Below are 18533 nucleotides of genomic sequence, written 5' to 3'. Positions count from 1 at the left end.
CCGCCCCTTCTCACTGCCTTTCCCCCCCCCTGCCCCTTATCACTATCTACCCCCCCTGCCCCTTATCACTATCTACCAGCTCTCCCTATCCTTACTTACCTTGTTGCCGGAGTCCTGCGGTGGGAGCGGGAGGTGTCCATCTTCCCGCTCTGCCACGGTGCACGCTTCACAGCTGAGCGCCAGAATAATTCCGGCGCTCAGCACGAAACGCCGGCACCGCAACGGAGTCACGGAGGGTGAGGGACGCCGAGCGGTTGCTGAAAACTTCACGAGCAACCGCTCGGCGCCCCTGCCTGAGACTTAAATTAAAAGACACTGGTTTTTTTTCTTTAACTTTATTTAACATCCTCCATGTTAAATAAAGTTAAAAAAAACTCTACTTAACATGGAGGATGTTAAATAAAGTTACAAAAAAACCAAACAATTTAAGTCCCGGACGGCGCCCCTGTTGCCATGGCGCACTGTGCCGCACATGTCGCACACCCCTAAGGCCGGCCCTGATTACAGCACGTTTTATGGAAAAAAAATCAGTAGACTAGCACAGAAACATTTTTGTGTTTTTAAACTCATTTGCCTTTTAAGAACCCGACAGTGATGCAAATCTAACACACCAGAGATTAAAAAAACAGAGGTTTCAATCTTGTTACTTTATTATAATTTAGAAATAACTCCAAATGAACACATACTAACACTCGGGGAGCTTGAATTACCTACCACAGTGGAACCATAAAGATTATGTATTGAATGATTTGGGAATTGAAAGTGCACTATGCTTGTTTTCTGCGAGCCTTTTCCACAATCACAAAATCTCCCTTTAGTGAATAAATCCCAATGTCAAAATTTGCATTGAGAACCAAGTTTTTAATTAACTGAGATCACCAGTACTACTGGGCCCTCGTTCATGTGTAGAATGAGGCCTATAAAGATGCGTATCCATAGAGTGAGTCAGGCTTGGCAAAACCTTCTTACTATAGCAGAGTGTTTCCTCAGAATAATATGCATGTTAAAAGTAAAATGTATCTTCATTTTTACAATTTAAAAAAAAAAAAGTATCTTCTTTTTACAATTAAACAGGCTACATCAATAAGATGACAAAAAGGTCCTTAAAGAGTCCAAGCTCATTCTTATATTACAATGTAGGTCTCTTAACCATATCTATCCATATCTATCCTTTGTCTGTTATCTTAAATATGATCAACTTTTTTTGATATGGAGTGTTACGTGTTAAACACCATAAAGCAAACAATTCTCCTCCAATTTGCTGCGTGCACTGGGACAGTATACATAATCCCATCACTTATGTGATCTGCTATGTGGATTATAGTAAAACTGAAAATATCACACACATTCTTCTTCTGTCTCACCTTTATAGGGATCATTAATTTTTTTAGTTTCTGTTGGCTGTACATCCTCTTTACGTGAACTGTCAGAATCTTTATTTTGTAGAAAGCGCTCTTCAGAGGATTTGTCCTTTTCTACAGCTTCTTCATATATTTTTGGCACTTCCAGCATTGCCATTTTACGTGCCATACCTGGGGAACGTCTTTCCACTGGAGGAGACTGAGAGGTCAAGAGAGCGCTACCTTTTCTGGATAGTCCTGGGGACACATTGGGGGTTTCTTTTTTAGAAGGAGGAGTAAGTGAACCTGTGCTGGCAGTCTCTGCATCATCCAATTGCTTTGACTTAAGAAGGTATATCTTTCGCCGTGCCCCGGAAGCCAACTCCTCTGGCGTTGCAGAAGGAATCAAAGACACGTTTTCTGTTGACTTCCATTTGCGATTGCTGTCTGCATGTAAATCAAAGAACATGCTTCCAAGGGTTTTTTCAGCAGGTAAACTGCCAACCACTATAGAAGGTACTGATAGGGTAGAAGCAAAGTCAGTATCAGATGCCATCTTGGCAGCTATCTTTCTTGAAGTGGATGAAGTGAGGCTCAAATCATCTTTGCTCAATAATGGTTCAATAAGTGTGGCCTTTGAATTCCTCTTAGTAATGACTGGACTCAATGGGGCACTTTCCACCTGTGCCACCTCTTTTCTGAATATCTTATGTGTCTTTCTAGGTACAGTAGGACTTGTTTGCAAAGAATCATCATTTTGAACTATGTCTTCTTCTGACATTGGTGTCAATTTCCCAGAGGTGGAAGTCGAATGCATGCTAACTGGACTCTGAGTGGAGTCGCTGTCTTTCACCAATTCAAAGATTTTTCTAGAACCTGAGGGGCTTAGGCTTCCTTCTGGTGAACATATGTCTCCAGGGGAATCAGGTCGAGAACCACCCACCTTGTTGCTATCTTTGGTAACCTGTTTATCATCTTCATCTGTTTTCATATGCAACAACTTCAACAAAGAATTCTTCAAAGAGGTTACTAAACTGTGATCCTGTTTGCCTTGTTGTTTTGACACGTGATCATCTTTTACTGTTTCCTCTGTATATTTTTCTGGAAAAGTAAGGGCATCAGGCTCAATATTGGGTGTTTTAGCTATGTTTTTCATTTCTGGTGCCATGTTATCTCCACTGATATTTTTCTCTTCCTCGGGTGCCAGTGACAATGATTCTGCTTCAAAATAGTCCTCGGTGGGTGGTATGATCATTGGTGAGCCAGCAGAACTAGGACTGGTATCTGAAGATGATGTAATATCAATGGTTGCACCTGATTCCAAAGCTTTCTTAACATCTCGAAGAAGAGTGGCTACTGACTGATTATCACTTGCTGTTACATCTTCAGATAAAATTTCTTCTGGAAGATCAGTATCCAGTATATTTTTGGAATGGCTCATTTCCTGAGCTCCTGTGTCTACTGATGTACCAGTTAGTACTGCATTGGGATTTGTCAAACTCTTTTCTTTTTCTATAGGAGTCACATCATCCAGCATCCCTGATGTACTGGTAGTTTCATTGGAGGAACCAGCAGTTGTGCCTACCAAAGTTACTTCAACACCTCTGTGACTGTCTGAAGCTTGTTCCACCTTAGGTGCAGCCATGCCTTGAAAGTGCCTTACTTCTTCTGACATATCTACCTCACTGGAGATAGGTGTAGCTGGTACAATAGCGCCCCTTGTGACCTCAGTAGGTTTTAGTATCTGTTCATCAGGTTGGTGAGCTTCACCAGCATCCACCATGGTTTCTGTCTGAAGCGTTTTAGTCTGCAATGTATTTCTTTCCTCCAAATTAGTTTCATCTACTTGATAATTGTGAACATTAGCTCCTTCTCTTGCATTACACTCCATGAAGGTTACTGGAGACTGCAGTGGTCTGGGAGATGGAACCTCCCTTGTAAACATTTGAGGAGCTCCTTCTTGCTCATCTTGCATTACAGTATCCACGATGGGTATCTCCTCTAATTTTAGGGTCTCTTCTGTCTCCATGTATACAGGTACTGGTGAACTGGGACACTTAATCATACTCTCCTTGTCATCTATGTTTTTCTGAGCTTCAGGGTTGATTACTGGGTTATGTATTAAGGCCCCTGAAGAGACAGGAAGTTCTCTTTTCTAAACAAAAAAAAAAGATGAATTGATATTACAACTCAACAGCAAATTATCTGACCAACTACAAAAAAGTGAACTGAAAAACTGAAGACTCCTTTTTATTTTATAGCTATAACATTTAATTATGTTAATAAACATTGAAAGTTAGTTGTGTATACTTACATGCCAGCAAAACTGTTATACAGTCTAATTAAAAAAAAGGGATTTGTTTGTTATATATTTCTTTGAGTATATACATATACATCAATTTTTGGAGCTTCTCCTTGGCTGTTTTCAGTATGGAATCGAAAACCATGAGCTGTACTGAGACTTGCCCTCTGCCGGATTCAAAGGTCGCTACTCCCTGGTAATTTCATAGGATCTGTCTGCCATATTTGATACTATTTATCATCACTTTAATCAGGCACTCCTCTGTTGTAATCTTTGGTCAGATATCATAACCCCTTCCACTTTTTCTTTGGATCCCACAAGGATCCATCTTTGGCTCTTTTTATATCTCATCTGTCAGTGTGCCAGTAAATTAATTTGGGTTTCCAAAAAAGGCCTGTTTGCAGAAGGGATCCAAAATTACCACTCCTCCCTTGAACTCTTTCGATCCTGCGTGTCCTCACTGCCAACTGTTTTCTCCTCCTGGCTTTCACATTGTTAACTGAATCTCAGCCTACCCAATACAGTATTAATGATCTCCTATAGTTCAATCTCTACCCCAGTACCCAAATTCTCCATTACCATTCTCAAAATGACTGTCTCACCTACTAACCAATTCAAATTCTTTGGTGTCCTATCTCGCCTCTGCGTACTCTTCACAAAAAAGTCCACTCCCTAATTGTTCTGGTCTCATAAATTTCATACCTCTCTTGGATTCCACTAACTCATTGCCACTGCTGCTAGTCAGGATGTGAATCCTCACTGCAGAAATTTGGAAAGGCACCCCAAGCGGTGATGAAGAACTCCACTACCAGTGCAACAGAGACGCTAAGCGTGGAGCAGCCGAATCCGTAACCATAAAGGTTGCAGATAGTTCAGGAACAAGATGATAAATTCCAAGGGTCAGGCAAAAGAATAGTCGGGGTCACTTAGCATAGGTCAGGGCAGGCAGCAAACAATGATGGTCGGGAACAAGCAGAATTCAAAGAATCAATAAATACAAGTAGTCAAAACGCTAGTGTAGGCAATAAGGCACTATCACAGGCAAAGGTGTGATACCAACTGAAGGTTTTAATACTCCTAGATCCTCCTACCTACCTACCTAATGAGGGTGAGGAGGAAAAAAGATAATGGACGGCTCTCATGACATTGAGAAGCGTGCCCCGTCTAGATCCCTCGATCTTTGCGGGGATGCCCGTCTAGCAGCAAGGAGGACCCGACGGCAGCTTCCGCTGACGGAACGAGCAGGGGGCTGAATGCGCGAGCTGCGTCTCAGCTCCCCTGCCCGAGGGAGCACCGGAGCGACGAAAGAGGTTACACTCATTCTGTCCACTACTGGCATCTCCCTACCTTAATGCCTCTCCTCTGACATTTATATTTTTGTACCCTGACAGCTTTCTTATACTCACTTTTACATATATTTCTCCATTTACCCCACTTAGCAGGCCCGGACTGGCCATCTGGCACACCAGGAAAGTGGGTGCTGGCCAACAGACCCATACACTCCCCTGGTCTGCCACTCCAGCAGATCAACTGGATCAAGCTACATGAGCATAAAAATGTATATTGTGGCTGCACACATCCAGTCATCAACTGTACTTGTGTCTTCAGGTGGCCTTTGCCTTAAAGTGCCAGGGTTGCCTCATCATCACCAGTCCAGCCATGCTACTCAGTATTCAGGTAACCCCTTGTACACTTCTACCTATATCCTTGTCCCTTGCTCCTAATCCAATTGTGCCTGCCCATCATTTCCATAACATTAGATTTCGGTGAGACTGGAGTTTGCACCTACAAGATTTGTTCCTCTGATGCAAGTCTACATTTTTTTAAAGTTCATTTGTTATGTTTTGGTACATTACTTTTTGTTCTTCTTTCTGACTGTGTTCAAGCTGTTGCTGCAGGAGACCATATGCTTTCTGTAAAGCCATATATTCCATCTCCAAATGCTTCAGCTTCTGTAGTGTCTCCGTACGTGCCTTTGCCTAAAAAAATAGCACACCATCAAGAAATATTCATACATTCGTGGATAACTGTTACGTAATGTAAAATAAGGATATTTTATACCATTATTGGTCTCATTGAGGAAACTGCAGTAACTGTAAGGGTTTTTACAAAATTCTTACAAAGTCCAAAGGGGTCTAGTAGTTCAGTAACACTTATCATCTAGTCCTATATCAGAAAAGAATATAGAGACAGGTAGGGTAGTGTTGGCAACTTTGTGCCAAAAAGCGCATGATATGTGTCACAGGATTAATGCATTCCGTGATAGGTAAAGCTTGACAGTTATCATATACAAAAAATAACTGAGCAATAAAATGTGCTTTCTTTTTTATGCTATATTTTGTTTATAGCACTAGAGCTCATTCCATAGCACTTTTACAAAAGTAATAAGAATAATAACAAATTGATGGTTAACCTGCTTTACTAGGAGTATGCATGTTTCTTTTTTTTATCGCAACTATGACTTCCACATCAGCATATTGGAACAATATGAAACAAAACCCAGTTATTGTTATTATTTTATAAATTCTGATTTATATTTTACTGATCTGACATCAAATTTGCTTCGTGCACATTCATTCATTTCCCATTGCATCAGTTTAAATAAGAAGATATTACAACGTTTTATGTACCCATCATACATTATTTTCAGACTGGCTCTACCCTTGTAATCCTCATGAAAAGCTATTCTCTTGAATAAAAAAGATTGTAATTCTCACATAACACAAAAACACCAGATGCTTTATTGATTCTTAGTTGAAAATAATTTAAAAAAAAAGATACAAAAACTTTTATAAAATAGCACTGGGGCTAAACTGGAATATGAAAGTGTAAGTTTAATGTAAATCAAGCAAAATTACAATATCCAACTGACAATACAGTTAGCACCAATATGACGATCATTCCCTAAATCTGTGTAGGCTTCTTGTGTGGAGTGGCAATGAGTTTAACTCTGCGTCTAGTATCACTCTGCTCTATGACTCATGAGGATATTATTTCAGATTCATATGACACATTGGGTATACGTTACATATATATATATATATATATATTGTGACAGGGAACAGGGCATGGTGGTGGATAACATGTACATTTCCCACAAAATACTGCAGTGCAATGTGTTCGATAACCCCAGGGAGAATGTTTTGTTACCAACAAAATAATGGTAATGTTGTAGTTATGTTTGGGTCCCTGGGGTGGAGCATTTGGAGAGAAGGGAGGGCCAGTGCTCCACTCCACAGTTTACTTGCAGCAGGTGATGAAGCCAGTCCAGGAGTTCTGGTTCTCTCAGATTGTTACTCACCTGTTACCAATGAGCAGCAGGGGGCTGCTACAAAAAGGAGCCCTGTGAGTTATTCAGGTGAGAAACATACAAGCAGTGAGTGAGACTGCATTTTCTCCTAACAAATCTGCTGAACGGTTCCTAAACGAAAAAGGTCTGTGCTAAATGTTTTTTGTTGGTAGCGGGTAAGCCGTCCAACGATAGTTAGTTGCTGTTTGTCAGTAAGTGCTCAGAGAGCAAGGCTTTTCTTTTTCCAGACTATCAATGTGGTGCCCGCGTTCTCCACCATATGTGAGCTGGGATCATGTAACCACACAGTCTTAAGGTTTGATATACCACATAAGGCTAAAGTATTTGTAGAATTGTAGTCCTTTTTATTAAAAGGTCTGTAAACAAACATAAATAAAACAAACAAAAAGAAAAGCCTTGCTCTCTGAGCACTTACTGACAAACAGCAACTAACTATCGTTGGACGGCTTACCCGCTACCAACAAAAACATTTAGCACAGACCTTTTTTCGTTTAGGAACCGTTCAGCAGATTTGTTAGGAGAAAATGCAGTCTCACTCACTGCTTGTATGTTTCTCACCTGAATAACTCACAGGGCTCCTTTTTGTAGCAGCCCCCTGCTGCTCATTGGTAACAGGTGAGTAACAATCTGAGAGAACCAGAACTCCTGGACTGGCTTCATCACCTGCTGCAAGTAAACTGTGGAGTGGAGCACTGGCCCTCCCTTCTCTCCAAATGCTCCACCCCAGGGACCCAAACATAACTACAACATTACCATTATTTTGTTGGTAACAAAACATTCTCCCTGGGGTTATCGAACACATTGCACTGCAGTATTTTGTGGGAAATGTACATGTTATCCACCACCATGCCCTGTTCCCTGTCACAATATATATATATATATATATATGTTTCAACAGATTAACGTCTCCCATTTGTGATACTACTAATGCTGCACGCAGTTCAAAAACAATTAACACAGTAGAGTGATATTTTAGGTTTAAAAAGACACAAGTCCAACCTTGCTGTTCATCCAGAAGAAGGCTGGAAATCACTAATTGAAGTGATTTCCAATTGCACCACAAAGAAAGTGGAAGTTTCCTTTCCCTTCCATTTCTGACCACCACCTTCTAACCTTTTCTCCAATACTAACCCCTAAGTACACAACATCACAACTCTCACCTGATATTTATAGGTCACTTCCAGATAATACCATTCCCCAAATGTCAGCCTCAGTGGGACCTGTCCTACCAATAAGAACCCTCTTCTGTCCAGACCCAGCAGCCTCTATTTAACAATACACGTTCCTCATCTCTCAACAGCATGGCACCTATGCTATGCCTGACAACTTACATACCAACCATGGGATACTAAAATCAGCCACACTGCTTATCACTAGACTTGTACATTCGTATTTGGGCGAACATGAAAACGAACATGAAGGGTTCAGCCAGAATACAGAAGAAACGAACATGGCGGCGGCAAAGCATATTCGAAGACGAAGACACACAACACAACACAAAGAATCTTCATTTCTCCCTCTCAACAATCAAGAACAAGAAAAATCTCAAAAACAACTTCTTCAGAGAAGAATACTATATTTTCAGCTAAAACTTATCTGCCACTAACACAATCCCCCTCCCCCTTTCGCCATATCTTATGTTACTCCTCACTCCATTCCCTCTAGATTGTAAACTTGCAAGCTCTCTTTACCTAATGTTTGGGGTAGTCTGTCAAATCCAGTTTTGCTATGCCCAGGGGCATACCTAGAGTATTTGGCAAATGGGGCGATCCTTTATCCCCCCCCCCCACCCACCACATTTAAAACCACCCACGAAGATGTAATGTTAAGTGCTTTATTCCACCATTTTATCTCCCTTTCTTCACCACCGGGTGCTAGCAATGCACCTAAAGGACACGCCGAGTGACGCCATGTGACATGCTCAGTGGGTTAACCAGGGCGTTCGGCATTCATTGATTTGCAGTTTCCACACAGACTTGCCACACAGGCAGAGCTCAGGACAGATCCTCACATGCTCGAGGCTAGAGGCAGGGTGAATTTTAAATGTAAAAATATTTTTTAATGTAGATTAAAACCATTGCAATAAAAAAGGCACAACAATGTAGAGAAAATCAGATTTCAAGATGCATAGGCACAGCCACTTCAAAATGGTTGTCTCAATGTTGCCAACTAAGCATTATATTGCGGGACAATTTATTGTAGAAATGCTATTTAATTTAATAACCTTATTACGTTATCTGAAGGACTTGTGAATTAAGTTTGGTTCTAGGATACCAGCTGTGTAGACATTCTTAAGAAGAACAAAAAACTGACCTAATGGTCTAATGACAACCCTAAGCCCTTGTGTATCTCAATATACATGACAGATATCTGTCTAATCCTTTCCTTGGCAAACTGTCCCAGTATTGAGAGAACCATTAGCACTACCACTTGCAGTTTAGGGCAAGAAGGTCCCCACCTGCTCCCTGGGTCAGCACATATACTAAGCTCTTATGTGGCTGAGGGTCACCCACATGATAGAGTTTATTATCTTCCCCATGAGGTAGTGTTCCTGTAGTATTCTCCAATTCCTCAGCTGAGCTTGATACGTTTGCTCACAAAATATCCACTCGAAGCACCCACGCTTTGACTGCATATTTTACCCTGCATTTGATTGCAGCATGCGGGTTGCATAAAGTCAGTAGGGTTCACAATTTCATTTGGATTATAGCAAATGGACTGCTATGTCCTCAGTGTTCTACAGTCACTAACATGTGTAGTGGTATGCTCACATATACTAATCCATTAGAGTGGAGTCTGTACTTTTAAAAAGTAAATACATATTAATGTCCCCTAATAATTGTATAGTTATATAATAGTTTATAGATACATTTGCCAACTTTACTAATTTTAACAGAATTAAAATACCATATATTTTGTCACTTTTTACACACAATGTACTTAATTGTCTTAAAACAAATCTGTCTCCTTCTGTCTAAAGAATAGACCTATGAGGTACCAAAAGCTTATGTAACTTTACATTTTCTATGCAGAGCCATTATGTCAACTTCAACCTACTCTTCTCTAATACAGTAATATACATTTTTTTATTCTAAAACAAATAAGTATTAATTGCCGGTTGCTACATAATGTATACTCTGTTTATAGGAATGAATTATTAATTTAGGTAAAGTTTAGAACTATTACTGCATGCAGCCTTAAAATGATCATCTTCCACAACTGCCAGTTTAACCCCTTCATTAAAATAGATGTTATGTTGAGTTTTGAAAAAAAGAAAAAATCTTGAGGGCAATGGCTTACAAAGCCAGTGTAATAGTGCTGCTAAGGATAAGAGTACCGTATTCGCTTAAATATAAGATGAGGTTTTTTTCAGAGCAAAAGCTCGTCTTATAATCCAACCTCAAATAGAGGTCTGACTAAGATCCAGAGGTAAGACATTCAATACATTAGGTTCTAAAAAAACAACTAACAAAAATAGCTACATCACAGCCATTAAAAGTAGCACAATACATTGACTTTTACGTTTTTCAAGTCACTCATCCTGCAACATAACACACTATCCAGCAGCAGCAGCTCCTCCCACAACACACTATCCAGCAGCAGCTCCTCCCGCAACACACTATCCAGCAGCAGCAGCTCCTCCCACAACACACTATCCAGCAGCAGCTCACCCCACAACACACTATCCAGCAGCAGCTCACCCCACAACACATTTTCAAGCAATCACCCCCCACAACACATTATGCAGCAGACACTCTTTCCCACAACATACTCGCCAGAAGTCAGTCACCAAGCAAGTAGCAGGCAGTCCAGACATATACCATGAACACTGGCGTAACTACAGCAACTGCGACCGCTGCAACCCCTTCTTCCTGTCTCCTTGTACCATTTAAAATTGTTTAGAAAGGGCCCATCCAAACCTGGACTGCACCGAAAGCGGTAAATATAAATATTTTATATTCAACTGGGTGTTTTCTGTGGATCGTTTGAATCCACAGAAAACACCCAGTTGAATATAAAATATTTATGCAAAAAGGTGAGTATGGGTAGTTAACAGTAATGCAGTCAGCTAAGTTGTTTGAGAAATGTTGGGATTTGGGGGTCACAGGAGATAAGGCAGTGGGTGGTATCATGCAATAGAAAGAAACACATGACTATACTACATTTTACTATACACCTGTCTGCTTACAGTAGTTTAAAGTATCACTGGGCTAGTCAGTTAGTGAAATCCCAGGAGAAGCAGAATGAGACAGGTCACTATTTTCTTCATATCTTAGCTACCTCCTAAGGTATTTGGGAGCCGGTTAGATACCCAAGGAAGCCAATCTTTATAAAACTATTGCCAGAGAGTGCTGCTCTCCAAGAAGGTCAACAAAGTTATTATAGGTTGTAACCAATGTTCTTCTTTGGCTTGACAAGCTTTTCTTTGCACTAGGTAGGACCATCTAAGGGTTTGGAAAACAGAGATAGCCATATGCCTATTTTAAAGGTTATTTTTTCCTCCTAAGGGATTGTTCACAAAGGTTATATCCTTGATCCCATAAGAGTAGTGGCTTTAGACAGGCCCTTCAAACATTGATTTATGAGGGTACAAATATCTACTTTTGAGTGGAATGCTTAATTATTGCTATAACACAAAACACTACCATACAAGCGTCTTGTGTAAAAACCAAGATTAACTCTAAACACATCACATTTATACTAAAAAAGACTAGATACTGGCAACTGGCAACCACATATACATAATTATTAATGTATTAATGCATGTCATTGGAAAATCTGCAGGCACATGGATGAAGCAAAATGCGTTGTGCACACAGATTAAAGACCACCTCCATGACAGCTGAAAAGCAAAACTTATATACCAGAATAATGTGATATGATATGACTAGGACTGCCACTTAGACAGTATTTTAGAAGCACACAGGCAATAATGTATCTGAGTGTCAATAATCTAGTAATTTATTATCTTGAAATGACCTTGAACCATAAATTATGGTAACTTTGGAATCAATGAGTTGCCAGCATCATATAAAGTTTCTTTTTGACCTTAAACATATTTATGAAAAGTGTTCTAGGACTTGGAAGGCAGGAACTGAATATGTTGCCTGCTCAGAAAGGAACCACTTTGAGTGCATCTATGTTTGATCTGGTATTACACCAGTCATTGGTCCAAGATGTAAAAGGCATCCACTTACATTATTTTATTAGAAAGAGAAGAGGTTAATTGTCCCTTCACAGAGCATTAAACTGATACATGTATTAAATTATATGAAAAATAGGAGACTAGATGGAGCTGTTCCTTTAAAAAGACAACTCCCTTTTTTTCTCTTTTTCTGTATTCCTCTCTTAAAAGTTATACTTATCTGTTATATGAAAAACCTTTCAATAAAAATTAATTGAGGAAAAAAAAGACAACATACTCTGTTTTATTCTGTTCAGTCTATCCCATTCCAGAAAAATAGGCTTGACTGAATGCAATTTCTGACACTCCATATAAATGGAATTGCAAGTGCAGGAAAAACTAAACACACAGCTAGTTACCAATATCCTTACAATCAGTATTCTACTATATCCCTACTCACATGCTTTTCCATCTTTTCCAATAGTGTGATGCACTTACTTTTGTATACAAATATCTTTTTGACATATTAAAATATGTAAAATAATCATACTATGTGTTTTAATCTCGTGTTGAAATACACTTGGAATGTATGTACTATAAGAAGCACTGTGTAAATTACTGGTGCTATAAATAAAATATAATAATAATTATAATAATGAAAAAAGGCTATTGATATAGTGCAAAGAAAAAATATATACATTGACTTCCATTTGGTGGTACATAGGCAATTTACAGTCATAGTGGCAGAAGAAAAATGCTTTTATGTGTAAAATATTTCCCATAAAAGAAACTTGGTAGTTACTTGATGAAAGAAAGATTGTAAAAATGTTTTGTACTAGCCACACATGAATCATGTTTATAATAGATACTTTCTCTGGCAAAAAAGTAAGTCCTAAATGTGCTTGTTTAAGATTTATGATAAAATAATTACCATACTTATTTTATTATATCAATATTATAGCAATATATATTGCTTTTTTTAAGTATCCACAAAATTGCTTGCTTTCAGGATGTTAAAATAGTTGCCCTGTTATTCCAGATACATGAAGACTACAATCTACAGCATACATGAGTTAAAATCCCCCAATTGAAATAGTTAAATAAACGTTAATCTCATTTACACTGCAGCAATGTTTGCAATTTATGTGACGCAGATTTATGTTTACATGACTGTTATGACAAGGTATTTCCACAAAAGAGGAACAGCAGGAACCGCAATGTTTGGAACAGACAGTAGGATGTCATCATGGCTATAGGACTGTGTCCAAACACATGAATGCCCAGGCTATTATTAGGGTTTGCGTTATGGACAGGAGCTTAATTGAGATGGAAAAAATTTGTATGCAGTAAACAAGAAGATAAAACTTACTTCAGAAGAGTCTTCTGAGGATATTTTGGCATTGTTTTTTTCCAACGGTTCATCAGTGATTTTTTCTGGTTCCCCAAGAATTGGAGATTTTGCTTCTACAGCAATAGCAGAGAGTTCTGCAGGCAAACTAGCAGTTGGAAGCAATTCTGACTGGTCATTTTTTGATAGAGGCTGTTCAGTAATTTGTAAAACAGAGGCTGACTCTGAATGACTTGTGGGCTGTGGGACCTTTTCAACTGCCCTTGACTGCTGGGTGTCACAGGTTGGCTTAGTGTCCTGCATCTTCTGATTTCCTAAGGTTGACTCAGGAGCTAAAACATCAGTTTTTGCACTCAGGGTTGTTGATTGCTTACTTCCAACAGTTTGGTCTTTTTGTTCCTTGGAGCGTCGTGGTGCTGCTTTGGGTACCTCTTTCACTTGCCCTTGTGGTGAAATTTTTGCATGTCTCTCATATTTAATGGGTTCTTTCACAGTCTTTGTATTGCTATCCTTTTCAAAGGTTGATGCAACCTTCCCTTCTGCCACTGGCAATGGCACACCATCACCAAAATACATATCCTTCAGTGAAAAGCTGACTTCCCCCTTTGGCTGTTCAAGGTCTTGTTTTGTGCTAGAGGAATCAGCTCCTTTGCCTGGGGGAACAACAACCTCTTTAAGCTTCTTTGAATCATTCCCCACAATTGTTTTACTAAATTTATTAGATGTGCTGGAATTAGCAAATCTTCGATTTGATATCACAGGTGCAGGCTGAACCTCCATTTTCTCCTCCATTGATGTTTTAGTGTTATCTTTTCCAAAGCGTGACCTCCTTGTGGTAGGACCAGTGCTCTCAACTTTTTTTGGGCTGCTTCCTAATGATGGTTCTTCTCTTTTTGAGTCAACTATAGGTACAGAAGGAGACTCTTCCTCTTTTTTCTTCTTTTTTGCATAAGACTCCTTTGGCATTGGCTTCTTGGTCATGACCTCCATTGTTTCATATACATAAGCAAGGAAGTCTTTACCATGTTCATCAATATTCTGATGTGGTGCAAAACCATTGGTAGTCACCTCTTCACTTTGTGGAGTATCTACCATTGTGAGGCCATTGACCACATTATGTGCTTGCTCTGTTGCATTGGGTTTGACCTCTTGCAACCTGGAGTTTGGATCTGGAATGTGGACCTTGATTACTTCTTCCTTGTCCAATGACAAAGGCGATGTATCTTTATTTTCTGATGAAAACCTTCTCTTTCTCTGAATCCTTTCAGGGCTCAGAGTCCTTAGTCTTTCTCCTTCTTCCAAGTTTTCTTTTACCTTTCTCCTGCTTTGCTCAATTTCACGCATCTTGACTTCAGCTTTTCTCTTGAGCTTTGCAAACCACCTTTGATGTATTTTATACTCTGTCATGGTTCCAACCTCAAGCACACCAGAACAGGACACTATACCTTTGTTGTTTCTGGCTGACGCTTGATAAATAGCAGCATCTTCTTCACTGCACCTAAAAGACACAAAAATCAATAATTAGTTGCCCTAATTAATATATACTGTAAATGGTTCAGCCGTTTTTTTATAATCTTCCAGCAACCTTTTTTTTGTATAGTTAGGGAATGCTTTAACAATTTACATTGTAGTTGACAATTCTTCTGATATTATCTTAATGATGCCTCATTAAGAATAATTGAAATTTGAATAGAAATACTTTAATAATACAAGGTGTGAGTCAAATAAAGTATTGTTTTATTATTGAAGAACTCATTTAATGAACATATAATGTTTTTGAATTAGATGTAATAAAAGTTAAGGCAATTCCAACATGCTTCTCAGAAAAAAAATGCGGGTCTTATTGCTTTCCTTTAATATCCTAATAAAATACTTTGCAGAACTCACTTGTAAATGTGTAAGGAGTGGCGTTTTCCATTACGGATAATTTCGTATTTTGGCAAGCCACAATAGCGATCCATTTCTGCATCATCTTTATACCAGGTAACCTCAGGCTCTGGATATCCTACAAAATACAAAACAGGTCTTTATGTCTGTCTGGATACATCCCAATTCAAGGGAAGACAAAGTATTAGTATATGAACATCATAACCTGTAGTCCCACCAATGCATATCTTAACGCTACCCCTCTAAAACAAGTGTCCTTTCTCTGTCTATAAATGGCGGAAGGTATACACTAATGTAATCTCCATATGCAAATCTGTGAACTTCCTAGGGCTACTTAATTTCTCCTGCTACTTAAAAGGGGAAGGGGTATGTCTGTGTTAAGGAGACAGGCTAGCAACACATAGGGGCACGTCTAGTAGTGGTCAGTGGGTTAGGTAGTTAGTGGGGTCAAATGGCGCTCACTTCCCTGGAAGCTTCTTAACCAGGTCTGTTTTCTGTGGGCTAGCCTCAGGACAAAATTTGTGTTTTAAGGTACTCTACGACATAAAATGTAAACACAATGTGGTAGAGACCTCCTTTGTTTTGTTCTGTTATGAAGATATGTAGGATCTTTTACTTTCATAAGGCCCCTTCTCCTCTTTGAGTGCAACAAAATACTTAGAAGAACTGGAGTATTTAGTAATATATCTCAATTCTCAGTGTTTCTCAATACATTTCTGCAATTCTTTGTTGCAAGTAACATATTTTTTTAATTTCTGCAAACTACCACATAAAACAGGGGTGTCCAACCTGCGGCCCTCCAGCTGCTGCAGGACTACATCTCCCATACTCCTCAGCCGGCCTCTTAGCTAAAACCCTGACATAAAATGTACCTACAACTCATTTATCATTCATATTTTATAAACATATCCTGCTGTTCTATTATTATGTTGTACGTTGTACGTTGAAACAATACATACAATTATGTATTTAAATACACAGAATGACAGAATCAATCGAGGGTCCTGCTAAAAAGTGAAAGGGAACACACAAGGAATTTTTATAATTACTAGTATCAGATTAAAAATAATAAATGTTTTTATTATTAAAACTGTTCCACCTCTTGTATAATATAATGTTTTCAGGCAGCCGCATACTAGAAATTAGTCCGATCTACTAGACAAACACCCTGACTCCTTATCATACTGCCTTCATTACAATGGCTCAGCCTAAGTCACCCAGGCAGACACTCTGACTCATTAAAGTCTGTGGAGGAATAGACTTCATTAGCATTGCCAAGGCAAATCAGCTGAGTACTGTGCTTGAGCAGGGAAAGTCAACCAAAATATTACACGACTGACAACAATGGCAGCCTCTAGACCTGCAGAGAAAAGAGGTTTATTTGAACGAAATTAGATAAAATACATTTTTGTGTCAATGTATTACATTACTCTATATAACACTGTATTTTATGCTCATGGAGAACTTTTTTTTCCATGGGGGTTCCCCTTTAAAAGGATGCCTGTAGCTAAGGTTTCACATGAGTTTTTTATGTCTAACCCAGCAAGATCCCTGCATTTGTAAGGGCAGGTGGCAGCTGCCAAGTTGCGCCATTAGAGTGTTTATCTTCAGACGTCAGTGTTTGAAAGCTGATCTCCTTCCCTTTCACACAAGTTCAAACCTCCTCCTCTCCCTTTATACACAAGAGATCAAGAAATTGCATCATTATATTACTTGACACCTCCAGAAAAAAATAATCCTGGGTGCTGACAAAAATATTTCCCTTCCATTCAACATGACATAATGTATAATGTTTTATGCAGTATCTGCAAGTATTGGGACACCTGACCATTATATCAACAGGAACTTTTATGACATTGCATTCTAAATACATAAACATTAATATGAAGTTGGTCCCCCTTTGCAGCTATAATAGTTTCCCCTCTTCTGGGAAGGCATTCTACAAGTTTCTTTTATTGTTTCTGTGGGGATTTTTCATCCAGTAGAGCATTTGTGAGGTCAGGCGCTGATGTTGGACGAGAAGGCCTGGCTTGAAGTCTCTATTCCAGTTCATCCCAAAGGTGTTCAATGGGATTGAAGTCAGGGCTTTGTGTGGGCCAGTTAAGTTCTTCCACACCAAACTCATCCAACCATGTCTTTATGAACCTTGAAGTGGTTCATAAAATGCTGGAATAGAAAAGGGTCCTCCCCAAACTGTTCCCACAACGTTGGAAGCACAGCATTGTCCAAAATGTCTTTGTATGGTGAAGCATTAATATTTCCCTTCACCGGAAGTAAGGGGCCTAGCCCAAACTCTGAAAGACAGCCACATACCATTATTCCTACTCCACCACACTTTACTGTTGGCACAATGCAGTCAGGCAGGTAATGTTCTCATGGCATCCAGAGTGCAGTGGTGGTGTGCTTTACATCACTCAATCCAACGCTTGTCATTATACTTGGTGATGCGAGGCTTGCATGTAGCTCCTCGGCCATGGAAACCCATTCCATGAAGCTCCAGTTGGACAGTTTTTATGCTGATACTAATGCCAGTCGACGTTTGGAACTCTTCAGTTATGGAATCAGCAGAGCGTTGGCGACTGTTACGCACCATGTGCCTCAGCACTGGGTGACCCCGCTTTGTGACTTTACGTGTTGCTGCGGTTTCTATATGCTTCCGCTTTCCAATAATACTACTTACAGTTGACCGTGGAATATCAAACTGACTTTTTGCAAAGGTGGCATCCTATAACAGTACCATGCTTAAATTCACTGAGCTCTTCAGAATGACACATTTTTTCACAAATGTTTGTAAATGCAGACTGTACGGCTAGGTGCTTGATTTTATACCTGTGGCAATGGGTCTGATCGAAACAGTTACATTATTTCACATTGTAAAAATGTAAAAAAATGCACAAACTTTACTATGCTATAGATAACCAATTATTGTACATAATCCCTGATATGTTCATGAGCATGGAATACATGACCACAAAACAAAATAATTTCAGTAAGCAATAGCACACAGAGAACGTTATAAAATTTAAATAATAAAAGATTTACCATGTTGTATCCCACCATAAATGCCATGCTGAGTATAGCAGTGCTGTGCGCCCATCTCTTGCATTTATCAGTGACACTAGATCATATTTCTGTTAAATGAAGCAGCTGAAAGTTCTGCAGCATACCCAAACAAATGCTACATTTAAAAAAAAAGTGTGACAGTGTGATCCCCCTGGCAG

General features: G+C 39.3%; 1 protein-coding gene across 2 annotated transcripts in view; it reads right to left on the bottom strand.

The window, feature by feature from the left end:
• ALPK3 (alpha kinase 3) overlaps positions 1-18533 on the bottom strand; it is a 45708-nt gene that overhangs the window by 12054 nt on the left and 15121 nt on the right. For both annotated transcript variants that reach the window (XM_053462547.1, XM_053462548.1), the window contains 4 exons: positions 15313-15430; positions 13447-14923; positions 5499-5621; positions 1365-3495 (listed from right to left, as the gene is read on the bottom strand). In XM_053462547.1, the coding sequence (XP_053318522.1) occupies positions 1365-3495; positions 5499-5621; positions 13447-14923; positions 15313-15430 (3849 nt within the window). The remainder of the gene's footprint in view (positions 1-1364; positions 3496-5498; positions 5622-13446; positions 14924-15312; positions 15431-18533) is intronic.

The sequence above is a fragment of the Spea bombifrons genome, chromosome 4 (genome assembly GCF_027358695.1).
Source record: "Spea bombifrons isolate aSpeBom1 chromosome 4, aSpeBom1.2.pri, whole genome shotgun sequence".
Classification (NCBI taxonomy): domain Eukaryota; kingdom Metazoa; phylum Chordata; class Amphibia; order Anura; family Pelobatidae; genus Spea; species Spea bombifrons.
The sequence above is the reverse complement of the archived record's forward strand: the minus strand, read 5'-3'. Positions and strand labels throughout refer to the sequence as shown.